Source organism: Hyperoodon ampullatus, assembly GCF_949752795.1.
Source record: "Hyperoodon ampullatus genome assembly, chromosome: 1".
In the NCBI taxonomy this organism is placed as follows: Eukaryota; Metazoa; Chordata; class Mammalia; order Artiodactyla; family Ziphiidae; genus Hyperoodon; species Hyperoodon ampullatus.
This window is the reverse complement of record NC_136914.1, coordinates 145,034,698-145,046,814: the sequence shown is the minus strand read 5'-3', so window position 1 is coordinate 145,046,814 and position 12,117 is coordinate 145,034,698. Positions and strand designations below refer to the sequence as shown.

Genomic DNA, 12,117 nt, shown 5'->3' with positions numbered 1-12,117 from the left:
TTTACAAATAAAGTATGCAGCTTTCCTTGTGTTCTTGTCGCAGACCCTGGGAATGTCAGAGGAGGCTCTAGCGGTAGCACAGACGTTTAGTCACCCATTTTGTACCCACTGTCCCTTTTAAAAATCACAAGGCTGCTGCTCTATGTGTAGACATTGGAGCCACTATTTCAGGTTAAATTATAAAAAGAGGAATAATTATAAAGGAAGATACTAAGATAAAAATATCCTACATATATTGGGGTCAGAAAAATAAATTTGTCAGGAGTAATAGGAAATTAATAAAAACCAAGAACTAGGACAATCTAGGAAGCATATGTACTAATTAATATTAATTTAAATATCCACATTTTAAAAAGGATCCTTTTAATTTAAATATAAATAAAATATTTTAAGTATTATATGAATAAAACATATAGCAGTTTTCAGAAATAGTTTGTTTATAGATTATCAGAAACAGAGTCTAATTTTGCCACTCATTTTTCTTTCCATTGCTTGCATTTTGGTATTTCTAGTCCAAAACACAGGCTCTATTGACTAGCAGTATATTCTTGAATAGTGGAGAATAAATGTATTGGTCATATGATGAGACAATAAAAGTATCTTTATAATAAAAGCTCTTTAAACCCATATTTTTTTTAACAATCAATACTACACAATTATTTTTAAGAACTCTGAGCAATTGTGTTGGATCAACAAAGCAAAAGGAGATTTCCAATTAAATAAAACAAAAAATAACAAGAATCACTACCGAAATTAAATAATGGCACGTGGGATGTTTGTGACAAGGGTGATTTCAGAGCTTCTGCCAAGTGTCATGACCTGGCTTGAGCTTTGAAACAGCATCAGCTTTGGAAGCTAGAAGAGGGGCAACAGGAATTCCAAGCAGGTAGATTTTAAAGTAAGGAGATTTCTTTCTGTAATAGTCCCCTAGTCATGATCAGCCCTCTTCCCTGCTCTAGACAAGCCACAGTCAGCTGCAGAGCAGTGCTGGTATGGAGGACAGGTTTCAAATGGTAATATAACCCTTCAGTTTCCACCAGGACTGCCCAAGCAAGATTTACCTCATAACACATTTATTATGCACTTACTCTTACATAGTACTGTGTCTTTTACCTGTGATATTCTAAGTGTCGAATGAGAAGCACAGATAATATATGCTATGAGTTCTTAGGAAGAAGAGATTATTGAGGGTTAGATACTAGACCTATAATTATCCAAGTTAAGACCCCCATTGTCATTTTTATATCTACCATTTTAGAGAATTTTAATATAGTAAGAGAGGTAGCTTTTCAAGGGCACTACAGGATATGATTCAAGCACAGGTTTTGAAGTGTTATATACCTGGAATCTAATCCCAGGGTTAAATCTTCCTAACTCTGTGATTTAGGCATGCTACTTAAATTCTCTAAGCCTCAGTTTCCTCATCTGTAAAATGGTATAATAATAAAACTTACTTTATATCTGTAGACCTGTCACACAACATGTTTATACATCACAGAGCTCTTATATTTCTTCCCAAGTAGACAAAAATCAGTAGGTTTCACCCACTGACCATAAAATTATATTTTTGCATGTTATTTAGTTTCTGAAGATCATCACAATTCATTCCTATTTTATATAATCATTAGTTTCTATTACTTTGGTCCAGGATGAATACAATAGTGATATATAAATGGCTTTATGATATTATTGAATTCTCTACTGCATAATTGTATTTTCTAGTGATTAAACTCCAACTCAGGAGAAAATATCTTTAATGTTCATTCCAGACCAATATAATATAAAATGGGAAACTATAATTGGATGGCAACTCAGCTAATGTATTTCAGAAACACAGACATTATGCAACAATCATTATGGTTAATAGTATGCCTTTCTATTAAAAGCTCTCCTTTATGACTGGAACCCAAGAACTTCATTAAAACCAATGGTTATATTAGTAGTAGAAAGAAAAGAAAGTTCTACAGTTTTCTGATAAATACTTAGACATTTTATTATAGAGTTCTCACTTTTTTTTTTTTTTTTTTTTTTGCGGTACGCAGGCCTCTCACTGTTGTGTGGCCTCTCCCGTTGTGGAGCACAGGCTCCGGACGCGCAGGCTCAGCGGCCATGGCCCACGGGCCCAGCTGCTCTGCAGCACGTGGGATCTTCCCAGACCGGGGCACGAACCCGTGTCCCCTGCATCAGCAGGCGGACTCCCAACCACTGCGCCACCAGGGAAGCCCTAGAGTTCTCACTTTTTATCTTTCTTCTCCATAATGCTACTATGAGCTACGGCCTTTGCCACTCTCAGTGCTGCTGTGTACAGCTGTCCAGGTTGTGTGCTGCACAGCTGTAGGAGGCTCCATTTATGTAGATTACCATGAAAAGCCCTTGCACTTGTGAAGTTCCCAACTGGAAAATTACATATGGTATCCCCGGCTCTCTACTTCCATTCCATAATGGATTCCTTGTACTAAAAACTAGAATTCTGTGGCCTCAGATCTGAACTAAATGAGATAACGTTCCAAGTATGGCCTGAAATTGGAATATGGTTCCTCTTCAGCTTTTGTAGATAGATTCCAATCTCTGGAAATTAACAAGTTAGAGTCACAGGTATGTGTCATATGGAATTTTAAACATGCTGCAGCCTTTGCTGACTTTTGATTATATGTGATGAAAACAGAAGAGGGATTATAATTATAGCCCAGTTTATTCAGCCCACTCCTGGGTGGCCTCGTGAGACCAGAGAAACAGCAGTAGAAAGTATAGCAGATTCTGGAAAGAAAGAAGAGAATGGTAAACCAAAGAAAAATAAGGTAAAAGAGTACTCTTAGTTGTGAGTACTTGGTAGGTGACTTTTTCATTTTTCTCAGCATACTTAGAAGTGGGCGTTGTGGGTAACTCTGGCCTAAACTTGGAGTCTGACATTTAGTCATTAGGGAACACAGCTCTGAGCCTTTGGTTTCCTCTGTCTGTCTGCCAGTGACATTTAAAACATCTGTCTAGCAAACTCAACCTGGAATAGTGGATGTGCATCTGTCTTTTGCAGTAGAATCACAGAACTTTGTTGTTGTTGTTATAATGCAGCTCTGCTGGAAGTTCTCATTTCTAACCCCAGATGGAATACTGACTCTGAGATGGAATAGGAACAGAAGCCAGAACTGAGATCCATGCATTTCTGCATTCGAACATTTTCTTTTTCTAAAGGAGTTCAATTTAACCCCAGGTGCATCACATTAGAGTTGTGTATGCAACTCAACTTTATAGTGGGTCCTCCCCGAGTATGAGTATGAGTAAACATCCCCAAAAGAGTCCATTAAAATGTAAACATGAAAGAATACTCAATACAGCTGTGGTCTTACCATTCGCCTTGTCCTGCACATCTGGCGGAAACAGGTCGGGAGCATACCACTGATGGTCTGGCTGTGTGGAAAAATAAAACATTATTATAGCAACATGGGCTTCAAACCAAACATAGTGGCATGTTAAAAATATAACTACCCTATGTGGCTTTTGTTATGCAGGCAACACAAAAGGGGTTTCTATCCAGACCTGTGGCCAATCTTGCTCACCCCTCTTATCTCCCTCATCACTATTACCATCTCCCTACCCCCCACCCCTAAATCCACTCTGTGTTCAGCCAGAATGTCTACTACTTTGGGATTGTGGCTTTTTTTTTTTTTTAAACCAGATGTGTTTTGGATATGTGCAGAAGTATAAACACTTTTGTAAAACTTACTATAGCCCATAAATAAAACAAAAGACTTTATCATCAAGAAATACTCTTTATAAAACCCTCCCACAGGAGGCAACAGGAAGACCAAGACAACAATGTACAAGTTTAATGTTTTCTGGTGGCTCAAGGAAGAAATCTAAACCATTACATGAGGACATGGCTTATAGAGGCTCAGGATGGTAAAGGAGCGAAAATCTTTCCCTTTTTACGGTTCCTCTTCAGAAACTATTCTAAATTGCTTAGTTTAGACTAGACAGTCAGTGAGAAGAGAGGATAGACTTGGATTTTTCTCTTGGGATTTTTTCCCTAGATTTACACCAATTAAGAACAGCTAGACATTGAACATCAGGAAACCTGTTAAACAAATTGCATTGAAATAAATCATAAACTATAGACCTGAATTTCAAAATACAGTTCCAAGGCCAGAATCTTTGTATTTAACCACTTAGAACAGAGGAATTTCAGCTTTCCCTGCCAAGGAGGTTGGTCTGTCTTCCTGCTCCAGATGCTTGTTCCTGCTTCCTCTACCTTCTCCCCAAGACCCAGAGAAGACAGGCCCTTTGTTCTATTATCCAATTACCACCTGAAAATAACTCAGGAGAGTTTTCTCTAACAACGAGCCAATAGGGGGCATTTTACAGGGCTGCCAGACCACTGAAAGTAGCCTAAGAGTTCAATTATCTAAGACGCTAAGAAATGCTGCATTTGGTACTGCCTGACCCCACTTTACCCTCACTCAGACACCTAGGCTCTTGGCTCTTTTTTGGTCCACAAAAAGCTAAAAGAGGAAATGAGATCACCTCCGTTTTTCATCTCCTGGTTTATTTTTAGATGTCTCAAATAACACATAGGATAAGTGACGTGAGCCTCAGTTTTATATTCCAGGACAGTTGCCAAAAGAAGGTGAATATACAATAATTTTACAAACACTATTGCACGTGCTTTAATTCAGGTTTAGAAATAAGCACGAAACATGAAATATTCTTTTAAAATGAACTCTGGGAGTTTCTGTAATTTCTCTCCTTATACTGAGATTTTGTTTAAGTGAATATTGATTGAAAATGTAGTCATTACATGGCTTGGAATGTTGTTTCAAATACAGACGTTTATTTGGTGATAATTTTAAGTGATCTGGACTGCCTTATCTCTTGTAATTGATAGAAAAGGTTTGATGAGCTTTTATAGTAGGTGAACTTCTGCCTTCTTTCCACAAACGAAGATTTGATGAAAATAGTCATTTTTACTTGTAGGCAAGCTTCAATGACTCATTGGATTTATAGTTAACCTTCCACAAGAGTATTTCCCCCAATTCCCTAACCTTCAGACAACTAAACTCCTTAGTAAATTTCTATCTCTTTGCTTCCCACAATATTAATTTCCTTCTACATTCTGGAAAAAATACAGAATGATAGCTGTGTTTGGAGATTCCCAGAAATGTTTCTAGTGAAAAGTAAAAAGTAAGCAAATGGGTAAAGAAAAAAGAAAATGGAGAAGGGAGAGCAGACAGAAGAAGCAACCAACAACAACACAAAAAGAACCAAATTCTCAGCTGTATGCTGTGTCACACCAGGGTCAACTAAGAGATGCTCATTAAATTCTGACATCCTTCCACCACCCAAAGAGTCATTATCTCTTCCCTTGGGAAAAGGGCTTCTGAGTCACACTCAAATACAAAAGTGTGAGAAGTTTCAGGCAACTAAGAGAACTATGTACTCCTTAAGTGTCCTGCTAGGAAAATCCTGCTAGGATTTAAAATCTCAGATTCTTTGCCTAATTAAAAACACAGTTAATAATAACTAAGGGGGAGGAGGTTGTCTGAGCCAATCCAAAATGCAGAAAAATGCATGATTTATTTCCTGTATAAAGATTCTGTCTATGTAGGCAAAAATAGAGAGTAGAGACAAACTTCCAGACCATGGGGGATGGTGGGTAGAACACTGTTATTGAGAAGGAAAGGGAGGGTGCTCTGGGTCTGGCTTATTCAGGTTGACTGTCCAAATCAATTTCACTCACAACTAATGGCTCCACTGTTCACTTCATTTTGCTTGGGTAGACACAGCCATAGAGAGCAACTTAAGTGGGTCACTTTTTCTTGGATCCTTTAAGAAGATCCTTTCAATTGGAAAATGTCAAAAACTATTTTGCACAGCTGTAGCAATATTCATAGTAGTTGAATATAAGTCTACAACTGAAAAAAGTATCTCCCAGACTGTTTCGTTATATTCACTTTTCTTTTCTTTATACGCAGAAATGTCCTTTTGGTAGAGTCAGGTATGTCATTAAAAATGACCCATATAAAGTGTAACATGTTTGTTCCTGGAATTTTAGCTCAATTCGATACCTTTCAGTTAATGTATTCCTATCTATATGTCCTATGGATACAGTGTCCCAAAGATAATTATAATGTACATAGACCACTGTAACTCTGCAAATTAGAGGATGAGATAAATAGAGGCTCTTTATGTAGACAGTATTATGTGCCAAAATTCCTGAGACAGACATCATTTCTACCAAAAGAGAATATTAGCACTTATTAGAGATATAAGCACTTATTTGTTGGAATGAGAGCTCTTACTTACTGGGTACTTCTGTAGATCCTGCACAGCCCCAGGGCCTTTCGGTAGGTATGGATCCCGTAGGTGGAAATTCCAGCCGTAGTTACTGGTCGGGAAATACATCTGAGGAGAACAATGCTGTTGGTTCACGGGAAGTGGGTGAAATTGGGGAATCACACTGACACTTGTTTTATACAATCACAAAGTTTGGTTGAAATCTTAAGGTTTAGCCTAAATCTGGCATAATACAAATTCAACATAGGAGGCCTGTCAATGCAGACTCTGGACTGATAGAGATGAATCTCACAGGCCAAATTTTACTTAAGGTGAAACTGTAGCTACTTTTCCATGTTGAAGAAATTAGAAACACTTGAAAATGTATGTAGAGTTAACTTTGTGTCTCTGAGTTACCTTCACATAGTCCTTGCTGAAGAAGAACCAGCCTTTAAGCCATAAAATAAATTTTCTTAAACTGCAGCCAGAGACACTGATGACATAACTAAAGTCCAGAGAGGAAATTAGGAATTAAGAGAAACAATATTCATTCCTTAAGGCTCCTAGCGAACCAATGGACTAGAATGCTCCAATACCCAAGAAGATACTCTACTTTCTCAAAAGAAGGCACAAGTCTTTGATGTAGTTTTCCACTGTTGTGGAAGCAACTGCAAGAAATACCAAGGAAATATATTTCCCAGGTATTTGTGAGTCTATGAAGAAATCTCCGTTTGCATGAACACACACTAAAGCTTGTACTACTGTAAAAACGTGTTCTGTAACATGTGCTTTTCATGAGTGTTAGGGTTGAGAGGCCTTGGTGGTACCTAAGCATTAACTCTCCACTGACATTTTAGTTGACAGTGAAAAGCATGAGTTGTCCTAGGCTATCTGTACCAGAGTTTGAAAATGCCTTCAATTGGGACCATGAGGAACTGCTGTACTTGGGAATAAATGTGTGAGTAAAACTTAAAGTCGGCATTTCAAACATGACAAGAGGGCTGGTGAATATAAGTAAGAATCAACATACCTGTTTTAATTGCCTTTCTAGTTTTTCTTTCTCCATCTGACAAGCTTTTATCTGTGGACAAAACAAAGGCATTTGCATACCAGAAAGAGCTCAAATGTTCTAAAGCTACTCTTGGCCCAGAGGGCAGTGATCTGCTCAGAAATCAAGGGGGTGAAGCACTGATAACAGTCATGCCAGCGAAAATAGCTGAGTTTTGGATTTTTCAGACAGGCACTGGTTCTATCTTGAAATTCCCAAATGAAGTTTGGAAAGTTGGATTGTTTAAAATTGTTATTCCAATTTGTTGGGGCCATTATAATTCTCAGTTTTAGGTTGATGTATTTAGCTCTAGGTATAAATATAGATATAGACATAGATATGGATATAGAAACAGCTTCTACTGCTTATTGAATGTAATTGGAATTGGTCAATTGTACAGTCAAAGGCTTCCACAATAAATTTTAGAAGTTGCATATGCACTTAATACATGCCAGACAGTGATCTAAGTGCTTTACACTTAATAACTCACATTCAATCTTCCCAATACCCCTATGTGATACTTAACATTATTATTCCTGTTTTACAGACAAGGTCACTAAGGCATGAGATGCTGAGTAACTTGTTCAAAGGCACACTGCTACACTTCGTGCTTCTCGCTATTTAAGGCCCAACCTCATCCAGCAGACTCACCTATGCTGGGTTACCCCAACTACTGACACAACTAGGGAAAGCTGGTTTTCTTTGGACTCTTTAGTTATGCTATTGTCATCCCTATATCCCTATAAAGCAAGGTCAAATATCCCCTACTCTATGATACCTTTCCAAGTCCTACCTATCAGAATTATTCTCTCCTTTGGTCCTCTCATATAGATAGCATTTTACATTTACTATATGACTTTTTATAGTCTAATGTGTGCTATGTATAGTCAGTTCTCATGATTCACAGTAGTTATGCTCTATAAAGTCACTGTGGACACTGAAGTAGCAAACACTGCACCATTTCTCCCAGGGAAATGCAGGCTTAGGTTCCTACCAGCTTCTGGTCATGCCATTTTTGTAAATCAATCAATACATAATTTTGTTTTATGTGTGTTCTGTTAAAGACACCTCATTTAATAAATATTATAGATCCATTAACATTGAACTCATGGCCAATAGTGCTATATTCATCCCTGAATGAAGCTTATCTGACACATGCCTTTTCTCCATTAGGCACATCACAGCCTTGCTGTGCTCAGGAACACTGGACAGCACTTCAGCACTATGCTTGGGGGACATTTAAAAAAAATGAAATCACCGGGGGCTTCCCTGGTGGTGCAGTGGTTAAGAATCCACCTGCCAATGCAGGAGACATGGGTTTGAGCCCTGGTCCGGGAAGATCCCACATGCCACGGAGCAACTAAGCCCGTGGGCCACAGCTACTGAGCCTGCGCTCTAGAGCCCATGCTCCACAACAAGAGAAGCTACCATGATGAGAAGCCCGCGCACCACACCGAAGAGTAGCCCCTGCTCGCCACAACTAGAGAAAGCCCGCATGCAGCAATGAAGACCCAACACAGCCAAAAATAAAATAGAATAAATTTATTTAAAAAAAAGTGAAATCACCACCAAAAAGCACAAATATGTGAAAAATGTGGCACTATATAGACCATGAAAAGGACACTTTTTACAGTATGAGATCTGAAAGAAGAAGACAGCATCACCTGTTGGACCTCCACTGGGAACAAGTGTGTCAGGAAGCTCAAGTACTTTACTGCTCTGTACAAGTTCACAAATGACCTTAAAGGTGGCACAAGAATTGATTTTGGGGTGACAAATATATTTTAGTGAGTAGGCAAATTCACAAAAATGGAATCTGCAAAAATGATGAGGACAGACTATATATGTCCCCCTCATTATCTTGTGAGTCTTTTAATAGAATGGATTTTTTTTTTAGTTCCCTCACAGCATATAGCAAAATGGCTTGCAGAAAGAAAGCATCAAAATTAGATTACGAGGCACCGAATGTGGCAGGCTAATTATACAACTAAATGAAACTGTTAAAAATTCTCCCTTCCAACAGATTATTTATGAAATACCTGTGAGCCATTACTTGAACTAGATGTTTCTGCATAGATTTTTTTCACTTAACCCTGAGAACTACTTTGTGAAGTCATGAGGTAGGTATCATTATCTATATTTTACAGGTGAGAATGCTAAGAGAGGTTAAGCAACTTATTTTTAGAGACAGAGGTTTTAGAGTTATAAGAAACATTTTAAAGATCATCTACTCCAACTTTGTCATTTTACAGATGAAGAAAAGAAAGAACAGAAAGGTTGAATATTTGCTCAAGGTCCTCACTGATTGTCAAAGCAGGCATGAACATTGGGCTTTTATCCTTAAATATCTCCTAAGTATCTTTCACTTCACCACACTGACTGTTTTACCAGTCATTGCTTTAAAATGTCCTTCATGATAGGAAGAATAAACTCTGGTATGTAAGCAACTAGTGGCAGATCGATTTGACCTAAAAATTCCTTTGGTCAAGTGGTCCGTTTGGACCACTGGTAATATGCTACTCAAATAAGGTAATGCCTATTCTATCATGGCATTTAATCTGCTGTTAATACATTTAACATAGATTGTTAAATCATCTATTACATCTGGTGAATTCTGTCTTCCTTTCACCTGAGTAAATGAGACTTTTGAAGAATAAATGCTTGGATTATCATTATAAAGAAAATTTTGATAGTTTTAGCATATCACTAGGATCCTCCCCTAGTTCATAAGCAGTTATACTGTACTGTAATTAGACAATACATTTATTTTTTTGATATCAATCAAAAATTACAGATGGCACGGGAATGAAAATTTCTGTGAATTATAGTCTATAATGTAAGTATCTGGTTGTATGTTTCGGGCTGTACTACAGCTTTTATAAAGGCAAGAACATTGTCAGTCTAGACAAATATTTATCATCAATCTGAATTTAATGTAGTAGAATGAATAAAATTAAAATACGTCAGGAAGTAAAATGATTTGTGCAGTGACAACTTCAAAAAAATTAAGGCAGCTTTGCATGTAAGGCATAAATTGAGACAGTGATTTTCTCACCAAAAGCGATCAGAACATTTTCTCACCCACTGTTGTAAAAGTATGTTGCATGAATTATTTTCAGAAAAAAAATTGTATTATATTTTTACCGTTATTTTATTCCTTCCAGTTTCTTAGAAAGGAAATGGTTCTGCCAAATAATTCTCCATGTAAAACTAGGAATTTAAAGTTAATCCTTAAAAAACATGTCAAAGAAGAAACTAAAATTAACTCACAATCTACTTTGTATTAGGAAGAAGGTGATGACAAAGAGTTTAAAATCTCTTCTAAGACTAAGAATCTTGAAGCTACAGAGCTGTCACAGCCTGTCCCACAACAATTCCTTATTTATTGAAAAACATTGCATAATTTTGCAAATGAAAAATTTCGTAGTTCATTGTTTTTTCTTAAGCCAAATTTGTGTTAGCTACATTTCCCTCATTAACATCAATATTTACCCATCATGGCAAATTCCTGAGTCTATGTTTAATAAATTCTATTGCACCTAATTTTAGTATGCTTACATTTAATATTCTATTCTAATAAAGTGGCTAACATTATCTGGCTTCCTTGAGAGCACTCCAGTTACTTTAAATCTGGGAACCCACTGAACAAAATTCTTGGTTTCACTAGGTATATAAATGACATTTAGTATGTATGTTTTTAGAAGACAGGAACATTCCAACATAGCCCTTCAAAGAAAATGATAAGAATTTAGAAACAACTTCACTGTACTAGAGTGTTTTGGCTTTGAATTTGAGTGCTAGGTAGTTCCAACTCCCATTCTACCAAGATAAATATTATGAGAAAAAGATCAAAAGAACTGGATTTTATAAAAGACTTTGGAATCCAATTTCTTGGAAAACTCCTTAATATACTTAAGATGAAAGAAATCTCTAGTCATTTTCATCTTCTTTACAAGATTGTTTAAGAATGATTTCATCCCAGGTGCTAATCTCTCAAAAAAAAAAAAAAATCCAACGGCAATTAACAGAAGCCAAAATGTCTAGATTTTTAAATGAGAAAATAAAAATAAAATGCATACGTGATGGCAAAGATTATTGGACTTATACCTGAGAATTCAGCCTGTTCAACTGGGTTTGAGAAGTTTGATTAATTTGCTGTAGCTCCTCTTTTTCTCGATTAAGTCTTTCTCGGTCTGATCGCTCCTTTTTGAAGTCTTCTTCGTATATTTGCACCTAGGAAATATTAACTTACTGTTACTGCTAGCTTCCTTTTCTCTTAAGCCATATAAATGAGTTCCGGAGAGGTGCTATCTGGGTTTGTCCAATCTGAGACATTCCCGTCCTCTTTTCATGAATATTTCTTTATGGTGGGGCTCTATCTTGATACATATTACTATAATTTTACCTTTCACTTTGTTTATAATGGCAGTTCTCAACTTTTGTCTCCTTGAGCATATATCAGAAATTCATAAGTAAAGTAATAACATGGATATTTTGAAAATAATTCTCCTCCCCAATTTTTTATTGCATATTCCACTATTGTGATGAAGCCTTGCTCCTCCCACCCCATCAGTGTTAAGTTTCACTGTTTTGGAGCAAATCATGCATCTCTAAAACAAGACTTTGATGTATAAATATTGCTTGAAGTTCTGAAAGAGTTTACTGACAATAGCTGCTAAGTGAAGCCACTAAGTACTGATAAGCCAAAGTTTCTAAATATAAATTATAAGTTTAGCACAAGATAGAAATGAAAGGCTCATGTATGTGGGAGAGCAAAGCATGTTTATTGAAAGATATTCACC

General features: G+C 36.9%; 1 protein-coding gene across 7 annotated transcripts in view; it reads right to left on the bottom strand.

Moving 5' to 3' along the window:
- TNIP3 (TNFAIP3 interacting protein 3) overlaps positions 1 to 12,117 on the bottom strand; it is a 65,620-nt gene that overhangs the window by 37,721 nt on the left and 15,782 nt on the right. For 2 of the 7 annotated variants that reach the window (XM_079714072.1, XM_079714071.1), the window contains exons 7-10: positions 11,423 to 11,548; positions 7,298 to 7,348; positions 6,298 to 6,411; positions 3,345 to 3,405 (exon numbers count right to left, since the gene is read on the bottom strand). In XM_079714072.1, the coding sequence (XP_079570198.1) occupies positions 3,345 to 3,405; positions 6,298 to 6,411; positions 7,298 to 7,348; positions 11,423 to 11,548 (352 nt within the window). Of the gene's footprint in view, positions 1 to 2,673; positions 2,758 to 3,344; positions 3,406 to 6,293; positions 6,412 to 7,297; positions 7,349 to 11,422; positions 11,549 to 12,117 lie in introns of those variants that run through there. The other 5 variants (XM_079714067.1, XM_079714070.1, XM_079714073.1 and 2 more) reach the window with 4 other exon arrangements.